At 48.9% G+C, this 15638-nt stretch overlaps 1 protein-coding gene across 4 annotated transcripts in view; it reads right to left on the bottom strand.

Annotated features, from left to right (window-relative positions):
• PDE8A (phosphodiesterase 8A) overlaps positions 1–15638 on the bottom strand; it is a 143360-nt gene that overhangs the window by 12885 nt on the left and 114837 nt on the right. For 3 of the 4 annotated variants that reach the window (XM_018066184.1, XM_018066186.1, XM_013972972.2), the window contains 9 exons: positions 14047–14098; positions 13914–13956; positions 10306–10383; positions 6786–6856; positions 6424–6588; positions 5576–5624; positions 4985–5120; positions 3292–3490; positions 1253–1470 (listed from right to left, as the gene is read on the bottom strand). In XM_018066184.1, coding sequence (XP_017921673.1) covers positions 1253–1470; positions 3292–3490; positions 4985–5120; positions 5576–5624; positions 6424–6588; positions 6786–6856; positions 10306–10383; positions 13914–13956; positions 14047–14098 — 1011 coding nt within the window. The remainder of the gene's footprint in view (positions 1–1252; positions 1471–3291; positions 3491–4984; positions 5121–5575; positions 5625–6423; positions 6589–6785; positions 6857–10305; positions 10384–13913; positions 13957–14046; positions 14099–15638) is intronic. The other variant, XM_018066185.1, reaches the window with a different exon arrangement.

The raw sequence follows: 15638 nt of genomic DNA, 5'->3' as shown, positions 1-15638 counted from the left end.
CGAGAGACCTGGGTTCTATCCCAAGCTCCCCTGGGGAAGCATATGACAACTCACTCTAGCATTCTTGCCTGGAGACTCCCCATGGACAGTGAACCGTGGCAGGCTACAGTCCATGGGGCTGCAAAAAGTCGGACATGACAGAGTGACCAAGCACAGCACATGCGTAAGACTACAGATACAGTGTTATTCGTGTTCTCATAAGCAAAAGGCATATAATTCTTAAGATCAAAGAAAAGCTAGAACATAGCCAGCTGGGGTTATGAAGAACATACCCCATACAGAGGAACCTTGAGACCCAACAATTTTAGAGCCCAGAAACACAGACGGTGGACCATCTGGAAGCTGAGAGAATCAACAGTGCATACCTGATGCCTCTTCCTCTTGCCCTTTATATTTATTTTAAAGTTTATTTTTTGAGGATGGAAACCATTTAATTAAAAATGTAGAAGGTATAAAGAGTATAAACTGAACTCTCTATGCAGCTATGCTGTTCTTTTCCCTGGAGACAGGCAAAGCTGTCAGGGTCTTGTGTATTTCTCCAGCGATAACTGATGTATATGTAAGCAACTATGGAAAAACCAACTTTAAGTCCACATATGAAATTCTAAAATAGAAAAAAAAGGTTTTTAAATCCTTTAGGTTTAATAACTTCCCTTAAAATCCCAATTAGTAAGTATTCCTCATGACAGATGACTTCTGTCTAACAGCCCCACCCGAGACAGTGAGGGCCCCATCAAGAAGAGAAGACACTGTAATCTCACAGCGTCACCAATCAGCCATGAGAAGTTTGCTGGGCAGAGCTTGTTGGGAGTCTGCCAGGCAGAGGTGTAAGACGACAGCTTCTGAATCTGTCAAGGTGTCAGCCTTACACTGTTGTCTTGAAATGTTCAGGACACAAAGGAACTGAACCTTGAAACCATCATGCTTGTGAAAGAAGCCAGACACGGCAGACCACATCCTGGGGTGCTTCCATTCGTCTGAAATGCCCAGAACTCACAAAGCTACGGAGGCGGCAGGTAGAGCAGCGACTGCCTGCCAGGGGGCAGGAGAGTGACTGCTCGTGAGCTCGAGGTTCCCTTGGGGGTGATGGAAATGGTGCAGATGTCGACTATACGGATGGCTGCACAACTCGGAATATACCAAAAGCCCCGCACGCTTTAAATGGGTGAACTGTATCGTACCTAATTATATCTCAGCAAAATTGTTTTTTAAAGAGCAGAAGGAAACATACTTTCCAGCTCACTGTTCTTACCGTTCCATGTTTTTAAAGATGTTGCATTTGGCATCGCCAGTGGTCAGCTGGAAAGCCAAGGCCGCATGGTGGTGCTCCAGCACAGCCATGTCGTTGTAGAGAATGGCCAGCTCGCTCCCGGCATTGCACAGGAAGGAGTTGGTCCTCCCAGGGTGGTCCACATCGTGGATAGTGGCTGCGATGAGGGCACTGACTTCATCAAGTGGGTCTAAAGTTTGCTGAAAACAAGAGTTCTTTTAAAAATTGGGGCATGACACTGAAAGCAAGGTAGCCTTCTGTGTAGTTCTCTTTCTGCCCTTCTGACTTTAAGGTAAGAATATTTCAAACTTCTGAGAAAAGCACCGTGTTGAGCAAATCCAGTTTTCCTAACTCTACTCAGAAATAGTTTCATCTTTGCATGTTTCAGAAGAAACATTATCTGACTCTCAGTCTCGCACAAGTTAGGGATTTACCAAGACACAGGGTGTCCTCACCAGACAGGAGTCACTTCCTCAGCCAGTCTGTCTTTAGACCCATCACAAAAAAAGGTCCTTAGTCTGAGGTATTGACTTTCTACTTGGAACAGTACTTTGATTTAAAATATCAATTGGGAAAGTAAAATCCCACATGCCATGCAGCACGACCAACAGTTTCCATTTAAAACTTTAAGTGCAGAAGTGCATGGTACTTTCTTCTAATAGTCTCCATTTCTAATGTGTATATTCCTGTTTTCTGTATTTTTGGTTAGTCTGACTTGCAGTGAATTCTCTTGGTTGTTTCAAAGATCAATCCCAGATGCTCACTTTGCTCTTCTCATTCTATAGGTTTTGATACATAGGTTTCTCATTTTGTTGTTTTCTGTTATTTTTGGTTTTATTTCTGTGTTTAACCCCAATTTGTTCGAAATATTTTCTCATTTGTAGTGGCTGACATTTTTCTATTTAAGTTTTTTGAAGTATATCAAGACTGTGTCTTAGTATCAAGATCATTTTTGGAAATATCCTGCGAACACTTGAAGAAAAGGTGTATATCTAATAAACCAGGCTTGCAAATTTACTTAAATTGAAATTCAATAGTTTTAACTTAAAAAAAAGGTTGTTTTGGCCATGCTGCATGGCATGTGGGACCTCAGTTCCCCAGCCAGGGACCGGGCCTGCAGCGCCTGCACTGGGAGCATGGAGTTCTACCTTTAAATGGGTGAATTTTATGATGCGAATTACGTCATAAATTATGGTAAAATTAAGGTATTAGTAGCTTTCTGAATGTATATTTGTATGTTATCTATCAAGGAGTTTCAAAAGCATTAAATTACAGCAAAAATTAGGTTGCCTTTATGCTGAACCACACCGACACAGATGTCTCTCCTCTGCCCTCTGAGTTCACTCTTTATGAGAACAGACCTCTCCCCGGACCATTGTCCTACCTGCGGCCTTAGACATGACCTTTAGCAAAACAGCAACAAAAACCCACCAAAGAACACAGCTAGAGGGAGGCGGGACTCGCCTGCGCTGCTCTTGTGCCTGGAGGCTGACCTGTCTCATTCCTCGAGAGGCCCTGATTTCTCACTGATTCCTCCGTTCTCAGGTGCTTCCGAGAGTGACACGGCTGTGCACCTGCGCTCCCTGGGCTTCTGTGCCAGTTTATGGCGGACGCTGATAGAAATACTAATAACACAAATACCCTGGCAGAGCAGTGCAGGCCTAGTTGCTGCTTCAAACATTTCCCTAATGAAATGATTTACAATGTGAATAGCTTTCTTAGGAAGCTTGGTTTGGAAGTGGGCAGTGAGCAGAGTGCCTTGGATGGCACTGTCTTCTGTGACGCTCTTACTGTGACACACTCACATTCCCTTTTCTCTTGAGTCCTCAAAGCTGGAGCTAAAGTGGCTCCTATTCTACAGGGAATGCCCAGGGCCACGTTGGGAATTAGTTATCCACTCCCCAGAGCCAGGGTGTGGCCCTGCTGGGGGAGTGCCAGGGGGGCACCCTCCTGGGCCAGACTGCACCCTATACCCAGCACCCTCACCCCTGCTGTGAAGCACAGGGCACCAGCACACTCACCTTGATCCTCTCTTTGCACAGAAAGTAGGCAGTAGCGTGCAGCACATCAGCAGAGTGCGTGGAGTTGTGGTAGGGGTTGGAAGCGTGGTAATTGGCTTCGATCACCTGTAACCAGGATCTCAGCGTCGCCTCGGGGCATTTTAAGAATTCACAGACTCCGAAGCGAGCAAACACTTTGAGACCAAGGTAAATCAAAGGCCTATAGAGAAAAACACACAGCATTAAATCAAAGTAGAGAAACAGGTAGAGTGTCTGATCTGTTCAGATCCAACAGGCAAACCTGAGCCAGACTTCAGGGAGAGAGCAGGACAGCAAAGTGGAGCCTGTGAGGGTGGCCTGCAGGGGGCGCCCTGTCGCCCTCTCTCCTGGTGGCCAGCACCAGCCCTGGGCAGAGCCCAGCTGCAATTCTGGGGGCACCCGCATGGTGCTCCTACTGCCCTAACTGCTGCAGAGGCCTCCCGGCACCAAGAGGGTGTCCAGGTCAACGTGCTGCCAGGCTAACCGCATCCTCCCCTGTGGCCTTGCTGGATGTGTGTCACTGGCCAGACGTCTTGCTGGAAGAAGACACCAGTTCCCCATGGCAGCACATGAGCCAGACGCTGGCACACATCATGTGATGGTCTCAACACTCTGGAGGTGGAGGCTTCCCCAGACAGGTGACCAGCTGGTGCCAAATGAGGCCTGTCCTTGAGAGTCACCATCATCCAGCCTCTGGCCTTAGCTTTTGGCTCTGTTGAGGCAGTGGCCAAGCTGGTTGGGCTCCCAGGACTTGGGCAGACCCGCCCTGTGCCAGCTCACATTAGGATGTAAACCAGTGCCCACAGCTTTGTTTGCCGCTGTCACTGGCCCTGTGGGGCACACAAATGCAGAATGTCTCAGAAGCTTGACTCACTCTGAGTGTGGGCAAAGGGCAGGGGCCGTCATGGGGACCACCACCCACATGGGATGAGACCCGACGAGTCTCCTGTAACGGCCTCTCTCTGCCTGTCTGCTGGGGTTGACGCCTCACCCTCCTGAAGGGCAGTGCTGGCTGGCATTAGGTCTGAACGCCCTTCCCGTGTGCCAAGCCAACCACACTCCTCTGGCTGAGTGTTATCCAGCGAGGTATAAAATGGGAGGGGAAACCCAACCCTACCCTACTGTTGGGGACCACACTCAGGTCAGGACTCTGGAGTGTGGGGTGTCCCCATGCTTGTCACCAACACAGCAACCAAGATCTGGGGACAGCTCTTATCAGCATGTACATCCATGTATTTATCTTTTTGGCTGTGCTGAGTGGCATGTGGGATCTTAGTTCCCTGACCAGGGATCAAACCCAAGATCCCTGCACTGGAAGTGTGGAATCTTAACCACTAGACTGCCAGTGGTTCTGAGCTCTGAAGTGAGGCTCTTTGCTGCAATGTCAACATATCACTACTTAACACCTACAGGAGAAATTAATAACCGTATCTTACAAAAAGAAAACCTCTGCTACTTGGAGACTCCGAGTAAGTCACTTTCTCCCTCTGTGGCAGTCATAGCCAAGCGAATTCCCCTTGGCTTCTCCCTGACTCGAGGTATCTGCTGCTCTTTCCCTGGGGCCTCCTCCCTAACCAGGAACCGGCTCTGAGCAGAGCCTACACTCCTGGGGAGGCTTTCTCCACACTGGCCCTTGGAATCAAACTCCCTGTCTGCTGAGCTTCCATGGGCTCACCTTTTATGAGTGGCAGCCTCCAATTCAAAAATATTGAAGTCCCAGTACTCCTCCTTTTCCATGGCCCGAGTTATCTGTGACGGGACATCATGAAGGGAGATGGGGACGATGCTGCTGCTGGCAGCCTGCTGAAGGTCTGCAGGGTAAACAGAACGGGATCAACAGGCTTGACAGCATTTGCCATCCCTCAGGGGGAAAAGCGGAGCTTTGCGGGCAGATGCTTTGTTTCCTAGGGTTTATGATAAACCAAAAACTTCTTACTGATTAAAAAAAAATCTCAAAATTTTTATCTGAAAATTTATCTTTAAGTGTGGCTATAATACTAATGAAAGTATTAGTCGTTCAGTCATGTCCGACTCTGCAACCCCATGGACTGTAGCCTGCCAGGATCCTCTATCCGTGGATTCTCTAGGAAAGAACACTGGAGTTGGTAACCTTTCCCTCCTCCAGGGGATCTTCCCAACCTAGGGATTGAACCCAGGTCTCCTGCATTGCAAGCAGATTATTTATTGTCTGAGCCACCAGGGAAGCCCCAATAGTATTAGGTAACATGCTAGTAGCAATCCAATAAATTAAAAAGGAAAAACTTACTTTTTGTTGAAAGAACATACTCATTTCCGGATAATCTTCGCAAACCATCCTGATAAAAATCAAGGAAATAAGAAACAGGGAAATCACAAGCATGCCTTACTCCTTGAAAACCCAGGACAGCCGGTCACAGAGGACAGCTGCAGGCGGCCGTCTCCACCCGCACACACACACCGAAGCTCCCCTGTGATCACCCGTCTGATGACTGCTGACAGCCTTACTGGTATGAAATCTAGTGGCTTTGGCAAGCAGCGATTAGGCAGGGAGGTGAATTTTCATTTCTGAACTTTGTCACCAAGACAGAAGGTGACAGATGGTAATGGAATGGTCTGTTTTCCACAGAGCTGGAGGCCTCTATCCTAGACTGCACCTAGAGCCCGTGGTCCAAAGCCTCCAGCTAACAAAATGATCCCTCAGCCTCCTCCCACAATGTCACCTAATCTGTACAGGATGCTCTGGAGGGAGCCAGTCATTCTGTTCTGTAATACGGCATGAAACACTTCATATTTTTTTCTGCCCCAGTTTTCAAAATCTTCAAATTTTATTTAAATCAACTACTTGTAGAGCCCTTAAGTAAAAATGGAGACGCAACGCAGCAGACAAGCTGGCTGTCCTGAACACGCTCCTCCCTCTGTTCCAAGCTGAGGTCCCCCGTACCCCCCACCCCCCGGACAGGCAGCAGGTGGGTGATGGCTCAGCAGGAGGGCAGCTGAGCCTGGGCAGTGGATGACCTAGGCCTTGGCTGACCCCACACACAAAGAGCGCTGTGTAGGACAGCATGTCAACAAGTAACCTCTGAGAAAACAAGTGAGAGCAGCGGGACGGGGCCAGCAGCCTGTCAGCACACTCACAGACACCAGGCCCCCAACGAGGTCGTTGGCATGAGGATCATCGTCCTTAGCACCGAACTGTGGCGAATATAACTCAGTGGTTCTTAGAATTTCCAGCACTCGGTCTAAGGCTTCTGTCACAGGCATGGGACTGCTTTCCTGGGCAGCATTGATGATATTGATGACCTATAATAATACGGAAAGAAAAGTCCTGACTCTCATCACCTTAAAGGCAATGAGAGAGCAATCCAGAGTCAGGCTGGCAGCAGGGCTCATTGTAACTTAAGACAGCCAAAATGCTCCTGTCGCCCTCCTCTCTCCGCAGAGGCAGCAGCTCCATACAACTAGGAGGGCCTCATCACTGCTGTGGGTCGCTGTGTCACCTTGGTGATGGGCGCCTCGATCGTCATGGAATGGATCCGGGCCATTGAAGAGTGTCGTCTCTGGCTGGAAACTGTGGAGAGACCAGGTGGTGCAGGGATCAGGGTGAGCGTGGCCTCACTCACTGCCTCCCACCCTCTTCCTCCAGGAGTGAAGGGGCAGGACCAGGGCAACCTGGTGGCTCAGCTCCCTCCCTGTCCTACCAAGCCCAGGATTCTGGCAGACCAACTCTGCCTCCTTCGGTTCAAGGCACTGGGAGGCATGTGACCCCCTAGACTGAACCTCTGAGGTCACAGGCCAGCGAGAGAACAGAGGAAGCAATCTAGCAAGTCAAGGCCACACATTAGCCTCTCTGTGTCTGTAACAATAACGTTTTATAATTCAGCTTGCTGCTACCCAGGAGAGAAACATTCTGAAAGACAATGCCACACAGGCCCTTTGTTTCATATATGGCGGGAACAATAAATACAGCTCAATGAACTGAAATCGGTATTTCTGGTTCAGCTTTTCAAGGCATCCTTTGGTGCTTTTCACTGTTCTGCTTGAGATAGGTACCTAATCTGTCAGCTTAGCTGAGGTAGGGGGCAGGTATTATGCTCTAATGTTTGTTACTTTTTTGTTGCTCCTGTCAAGACCCAGCGCCTCTGGGGTGGGGAGTGAACGGGCAGGAAAAGACACGCACGTGGTGTTCTGTCTCTCCCTGAAAGCCCCACTGTCCAGCCACATGCTGTTTACCAAAGGCCAGAGAGGACCACACACTGCTCTACCCGCTGAGATGTCAGCCTTATTTTACCAAACAAGGGCCTGAGGAGAAACAACCAGGACTAACCTACTCAGGGGCTCTCACATGCTTTAAATTGCAGAGACCAACAAAAACTCCCTAAATCTAATGCTGGTGACTGGCACATGGATGCTATCTTTCCACTTTACCCAACAAGGTCATTAAACCAAAAATAGAAACCACTATTCTATCACTATGTCATAATAGGACTTATTCTCATTAAAAAATACAGTGACGGTGACATATACTTATAAAAGCCAAACAATACAGTGAATACAATAAGGTGAAAAAGAATAAAGATTGTTGTGACTGCGTGTGCAGAAAATCTGAAAGACTCTACAAATGTTACATTTACAGTCAGTAAGTTTATCAAGGTTACTGGGTGGAAGGTCAATACACAAAAGTCAATTATATTTCTATATATTAGCAACAAACAACTGGAAACTAAAATAAAAAACCATTATGACAGCATCAAAAATAATCAGTATTCAGGAATAAATCTAATGAAAATCTAAGCGTAGGACTTACACACTGAAACTGCACAACACTGCTGAGAAAAAAGACACCCTAAATAAAGACAAAGAGCATGTTCATGTTTTGAAAGACTCAGTATTATCAAGATTTCAAGTTTCTCCAACTTCATCTATAGATTTAAGACACTCCCCAATAAAATCCCAGGAGGTTTTGTGGGTGTGGGGGTGTGTGTGTGTGTGTGAACTAAGTAGCTGATTCTAAATGCTATGTGGAAATGCAAAGAACCTAGAATAATCAGGATAATCTTGAAGAACTTTACCAGATATCAAGACTTACCATATAACTGTAGTAACTGATCATGGTATTGGTGCAAGCAAGGACGAATGAAACAATGAAACAGAATACATGAGTCCAGAAACAGACCATATATTTATAGTCAACTGGTTTACAAGAATGATACTGTAGCAAAAGATGGTCTTTCCATATGGTGATGGGCCAGCTGGGTTTCCCTGCAGGGAGAAAATTCATCCTTGATCCCTACCCTCACTCAATATAAAAACTGATTTGGAATGAATCACAGAGCCAAAGTGAAAGATAGAACAATAAGGCGTATAGAAAAAATGTGGGAGAATAGTCTTCATGACCTTGGGATAGAGACAGTTCTTAAAAAGGACCCAAAAAAGTACTAGGTACAACAGAAAACACTGATTGAATGAACTTTAAGATTCATTAAGAACCTCTGTTCATTAAAAGACTATTAAGAGTGAAAATGCAATCCACAAACTAAGAACAGTATGTCTGGAACACTTATATCCACATCTAGAATATGAAAAGAATTCCTATAACCAACAAGCAAGAGATAACCCAATGATAAAAATAGGCAAAATTTATGAATGTCACTTCACAGAAGAGGATATCCAAATGGCCAGTAAGCATATGAAAGAGGTGTCATACGGAAAATTAAAATTAAAATCACATCTGGTAGAGTAACTATAGTTTAGAACCTAGTGTAAGCCAGTATGAGAGAATGAGGAGCGATTGGAACACTCGAAGATGAGTGGTGGCATGAGGCACAGCCCCTGCCGGGAGAACTGTGCACAGGTGCCCAGAGGCCCCACAGTGCCAATCCTGGGCGATGGACCCACATGTCCACAAAGAGAGACTTGCATAAAAGCACGCACAGCAGCCTCACCCTTAACAGCCCTCAAATGGAAAGGTGAACACAAAAGGACCATTCCTAAGAGAATGGATCACAAACTGCGGTCTATACAAACAATGAAGTGCTCCCAAGCAACAGAAAAGAACAACTGCCTACACCCCCAGCAACGTGGGTGAACCTCCAGCACGCCGAGACGAGTGAGAGGAGCCACGCTGCGTGCGCACTGCGCCGTTCCACCTCTGTGAGGCTCCAGAAGAGGCCAGACTAGCTCGTGCGAGAAATCTGTGGACGCCTCTGTGTGTGAGACCTGTGCGCGAGTGCAGGCCTGCATGTGTGTATTCCCTGTATCTATTTTGGGGTGGGTGCTAACAGTCTATACAGGTCAACGGTACAGAACTGTCAAAACATATCGAACTCAACACTTAATATGAATTATATGTAAACTTCAAGTCAATCAAAAAGAACAAACATTAAAACCCAAAACCATTAAAAGAAAAATGTTTAAACTCTTCAAAATAGAGAAATGGACAAAGTAATGCAAAGGATGAAGAGGAGTCACAGTGTGGCAGCGAAGATGGTCTGGGGCACCCGAGTGACCTCTGCTCTGCTCAAGGGCGCTGACAGGGAGGACCATGGTGAAGATGGTGCCAACAGCTGCCATGACCCCTGCCAGGCACCACACACACTCAGTTAATCCTTACGTTGTCCCCTGTGGACCGCAGAATTATTCCCATCTGATGACGTGGAAATGGAAGCACTCAAGTCCACCCCAAAGGCTGCACAGAAAGTAGATGAAGCTGAGACCTGAACCAAGGTCAAGCTGAGGCCTGAGTCCACACACTTCCTTGTACCACCTCTGCCCCCTGCCCCTGCAGCAGAAGGGGGGAATCTATTCTTTATTCCCTGACTCCATCAGAAGGGTCAGATGAACCTACTGGCAAAGGAGTCAGGGGCGAGGGAGAAACGCACGCAGACTTCTATAGGGGCCCCTGCCTGCTGAGCTGGAGGGTGGGGGCAGTCACCCAGGCAAAATGAGGAAGGGAGCCTCATGTTTCCATGTGCCCACCACTCAGAGGAGCATGTTTTTTGCCTCGTCTTTGTCACCTACCTTCATTTGTTCGAGAGGCAACAGTTTTGACATCTAGGGAGCTTTTTCTCCTGTCTTTATGTTTGCCTGACTGATTATCTGTGGAAATAAATGATAAATTACCTCCGTGAAGAGATTATAACAATATATTAGTAAAATTACCAATATGAAAGCTTTAAAAGACAAAATTTAAGATTCAGAATGCCATTTAGTGAAGTGAAGTCACTCAGTTGTGTCCGACTCCGTGACCCCATGGACTGTAGCCTATCAGGCTCCTCCGTCCATGGGATTTTCCAGGCAAGAGTGCTGGAGTGGATTGCCATTTCCTTCTCCAGGGGATCTTCCAACCCAGGAATCAAACCCGGGTCTCCCGCATTGCAGGCAGACGCTTTACCGTCTGAGCCTCCAGGGAAGCCAGAATGCCATTTAGGATGCTGCAAAAACCAACACAGTACACCAAGATGAAGTCTCTCAACAACTGGGTTTAAGGGAGACCAACTTTCTAAAAAAAAAATTTTTTCCACTCACCATAAACGAGGGCTTTTGAGTTTCTAGATTGTTACAGAGGCTCAGGCCACAAAAACTGGCAGAAATGAACTCAGGAGAATTTCACCTACTTCTACGTAGTTGAACAAGTGGTGGGAAAATTTTGATCCCCATCCACCCTTGTCCCAAAGTGAAAAAAATCTGTGTTTTTTCTACAATACAAGCCCTAAAATGCCCTGGGAGAGGCTGTGCCTCTCTTCTGGAGGCAGGACAGGGAGCGCTGGTCTGGGGTCTACTTCTCTGCACCCCCTTCCTGTGGATGGCACCACTGACCCTCCAGCCCAAACAGGAGGGGTCTGACTCCTCTCTCCCCTCAACCCCACACCGATCAATGACAAGGCCAAGTTAACCTTCCTTCCTGCGCCCTCCTGGGTGTCACCCATGGTGCCAGGCCTCTCCAGCCTGTTCTCATTTCACAGATGGGGACATTGGGAGCCCCGTGAGATGAGCTCTCTGCCTTCTCCTGGCTTCCTCCCTGGACTCTTGCTCGCATACAGGATCCAAAAGCAGGCCCTTGTACTCCTCTCCACCATCCAGACCTTCTCCACTTGCTCTCTGGTACGTTCTCTTCTATATAGGCACTGGCAGTGACCTTGTCAAAGTCGCCGATGACCTCCTGCTGCTACCTCTGAAGGACTCGAGTCAGTTGTGACCTGCCTCGTCTGACCTGTGTACTAGACACTAGTCAGTGCTAGCCTGAGCTCGCTTTCTGAAAACTCTGGTCTGCACACGTCCACCCTGGCTTTCCCTGCACCTCTTGCTGTTCCTTCCTGGTCTCCATCACCGCGTCTCCCACTCCTCAGCACCCTGCTGTTCCCATAGGCTCACCCTCTGCACCCACTTCTCTTCTCAGACAGCACCGTCTCCTCATTCTTCCCTTTACTCAGTCCCGTGCTGCTATCGTGTTCCTGGCCATCCTCCCCATGCTTCCATCCTCCCCATGCTTCCATCCTCCCCGGTCACTCGTCTTCCATGGGGACGCCCCTCAGCGCTTCAGACGAGCTGGCCCTCTTCTCCCAGGCCACTCCTCATCCCAGTCACTGGGCAGCATCTACCTGTCCACTTAGCTGGAGGCCAGTCATCCATGACGCCTCCCTGCCGCTCTCCCTCAAGTGTGCAGGTGTGATAAATGCCTAGATTCCACCTCCTAAACGTCTCTTCCCTGTCCAGGCTCGGACACCTGGATTACAGGACACCTGGGTTATCGTCCTCTGGGTTACAGGGACAGCCTGCCTCACCGGTCCTACCAGCCCCAACCTTGCCCTCTCCAGCCCATTCTCTCCAGACAGTGCTCACTCTTCTGATTAGAACATTTTAATGGTGCTTCACTGTTTTTAGGGTCAGGTGTAAATTCCGCAGTGTGGACCCAAGGTCCCTTGTTCTGAACCTCATCTCTCCAGCTACCATGAGTTACCTATGATGTGCTAGGCCACCTCCCAGATCTTTCTGCTGTGGCAGTAGCTGCTCACCCCCACTTAGAAGGCGCCCTCCCCGGCTGCCTCCTCCTCCCTCTGCCTTCTCCGCTTGGTTGTCCTCTTGGAGGTGCAGGTCAGATGTGGTTCAGGTATCCTCCCCTCTGGGGAGCCTTCCCCTAATGCCTCAGCCCCACCCCGCCCCCCACCCCGCCGGGAACCATCGGCTTTACTGTGCAGCTCCCTCACTAATTGTGAACGACGTGAAGGCAGAAATGACCTTCCCCGCCCCTTCCTGGGTGACCAGCACTGCCAGCACGTTGCAGATACTAAACAGACAGATGTGTATCTGTTTCTCCAGATATATGCACACACACAAACCAGACCACCACTAACAAACCACTTGGAGTCCATGGCTCGCCTGCTCAACACCCTCAGCACCTTGGAGGTAAAGAGGAACTCCCTGGCAGTCAAGGACAGGAGCAGTGTGCTCGCTGCAGCCAGCCGTTCATCTCTCACAGTCTTGACCACACATGGGCTGCATGGACACAGCTCCCCTGTCTCAGGAACAGCCTTGACTCTGCTCCTCCACCTCCAACCGCCCTGCCCAAATGCTCATTACTCCGTCCAGCCACACCTACTCTAACCACTCAGACTGCGGAGTCTCCTCTCTCTGAGCTCCAAGGAGATCAGTGTCCAAACAGCAGGCTGAGAAGCTGCACTGTGACCTCCTGCAGTTCCCTTCTTCTCCCTTTCTGTCACTCAGCAAACATTCGCGGAGCGCCTGGGGCAGGTCAGGCTCCACAGCAGGCATCGGGGATGTGAAGACTGAGGCTGCTGCTTCCAGATGGAGATCCTAATCCCCCCCCAACACCGAAGGACCCTCCACAATCCCACCTCCTTCCCACACTGACCTTTTGTACCGGTCGGAACGTCGCCCCGCTCTTTCTAGAACACACTCTGCACTCTCCCTCTTACGTCTAGGTCGCTTTTCCTCTGCCCCTGCCTCCTCACTCCAGTCCACCTCTCCCTGTCTGGAACTTGCCTCGCTCCCCGCCCTCCTCCCCAGTAACGGTCATTCTTGACCACATGCTGTGTGCCCCTGCTGTCCATACGGCCCTCTTCTTTTCAGGTTAAAGCCTGATCACTCCCGGGGCGCCCAGGGGAACTGTCCCAGCATGTGCCTCAGACTCCTGGAGCTGGCCGTCTGGGCTTGAGTGCCAGCTGACCGCTTCCTAGCTGGATGTCCCGGAGCAAATCATGGGGCTTTTCATCTCCTTGTCTGTAAAAAGGGAGCCTGGTCTGTAAGGTGTCTCCCCCACTTAAGTCCTCCCGAGACAGCCCTGAGGTGAGGCAGGTCTGATGGGGTGTCTCCGCTGAAGACATGTGGTCCGACACCAACACCACTGCCTCTTCAAGCATCAGGCTGACAGACCACACTCTGCTCAACACAGCTTCATGGACGTGCACGTACTGGAGGCGAGACCTGCCCCAGGATACCTGTCAGAATGCCCACCTGTGCTCAGGACCCGGGAGTCGGGGAAAGAGATGCTGCTACAGCGCTAGGAACACAGTCCCACCTACGCACCAGGTGAGCTCATCGGAGGTAGGGCCTGTTTCCAGTTTCTCCAAAGCTCAGTGAACCCTAAGGGTGAATACAGGGCACCGTACCTGCATAACTGTCGGTCTGAACACACTCAGCTACCTTCTCCGCCTAGAAATGAATATCAGAAGCCGTTAGATCTGAGTGCCTAGTGAGGCAGTAAGGGAAATCTGGCTGGGCCCCAGGGCTCCCCCTACATACCTTATTGTTGCCATTGCACACTCTGATAATGGACACATAGTGTCTAATTTTTCTGCAAGTAGAAAACAATGCATTATATTCCTCCACGCCCTCAATTCTGGTGGAGAGCTAGCTAGTTTTCCGTTATGAAAAGAGCATCTCTCTTTCACAGCACACACAAGGCTTGGAGAGAGCAGTTCTATTGCTTGTGGTCAAGGCTGCCAATAAACAAACAAGAGTCCACAGGCATTCCCTGGTGTCTCTGGAGAAGAGAGGTTGACTCTTCAGTGAAAATAACAAAATCCTTCCAAGTCATCGCAACATTTAATAAAAAATACCCAGCTTTCAAAAATGTACTCCCTGTTAGCTAACCAAAAGCCTTTAGTTCCGTCACATGTTTTCATGTTTACAAGCCTTTACACTAATGCTCGTCTTTGAGTTTCAGCAGAGTCTGCTCACAACACTCGTGGTAACAGTCACAGGCCCCTCTGGGGCTGAATGTGTGTGTCTAGAACCAGGCAACTGAGGTTCTCTTGCGAGTTGCTGACTCTCCTCACTTATTTACCATTCTTTCCATTTTTCAGCTTTTCCCCTTGATAATCCAATCCCTACACAGTTTGCCCCCACCCAATGAGGGAAGGACATAAAAAGGCAGAGTCAGAACAGACAGCCCACACAGAGCCATTTCCCTGAGGCAGTCGCCAGCTGGCCACCAGGCCTGCTGACAAACACGAGAGCCTCACGGGCAATGTGGGGGGCTGTAGCCCGGCTCTGCCGAGCACTGTAGCCAGGCCCTGGGCTGAGCCCACCTCTCTCAGCCTCAGCTTCCTCATTTGTCAACCAGAGACCATCACAGTGCCACCAGCACAGGGCCGTGGTGAGGAGGAGGTGAAGGGGTGCCCAGCAGGCCCTGAGCACCTGCCCAGGGAGGGAAGGGCTCCCAGACAGCAGCGTCGTTACAGCACTGTCTCCACCCCTCCTCCTCGTCTTCATGACCAAGAACACACACTAGGTATGCTTTTACATTTTGACTTTTTTATCTATCATAAACATTCCCCCCCGTGATTTAATTTTCTATGATCACCATTTTGTGTATTTTATTGTCGAGTGTCCTGCAATTCACACTCAATTTTCCACTGTTTGTATTATTTAACAGATTCCGAGACAAACTATGACACCTTTAGGCCCCTGATATACACTGCCTTCCAGTCTGCGGTCACACCTGTTTCATATGAGTTTCTATTAATGACAGTATTGAAAACACTTTATCTAATTTGATAGTTCTGTGCAGAAATGATACAGAGGCTGCCAAACCAGATGTGTGTGTGCTCAGTCATGTCTGACCCTTCTGAGACCCCATGAACTGTGGTTCACCAGGCTCCTCTGTGCATGGGGTTCTCCAGGCTAGAATACTGGAGTGGGTTGCCATTTCCTCCTCCAGGGGATCTTCCCGACCCAGGGATTGATCTGAGCCTCCTGCACTGCAGGCAGATTCTTTACCTGCTAAGCCAGGCAGAAATCTTTTAAATATAGAGTCCACCAGTGAGTGTTCTTGGCACAAAGGTCAGTGAGGTGGCATCAGATTTAAATGCTTTATGTATGTGCTCACATAG

This window comes from Capra hircus, chromosome 21 (genome assembly GCF_001704415.2).
Source record: "Capra hircus breed San Clemente chromosome 21, ASM170441v1, whole genome shotgun sequence".
In the NCBI taxonomy this organism is placed as follows: domain Eukaryota; kingdom Metazoa; phylum Chordata; class Mammalia; order Artiodactyla; family Bovidae; genus Capra; species Capra hircus.
This window is presented reverse-complemented; position numbering and strand designations above follow the sequence as displayed.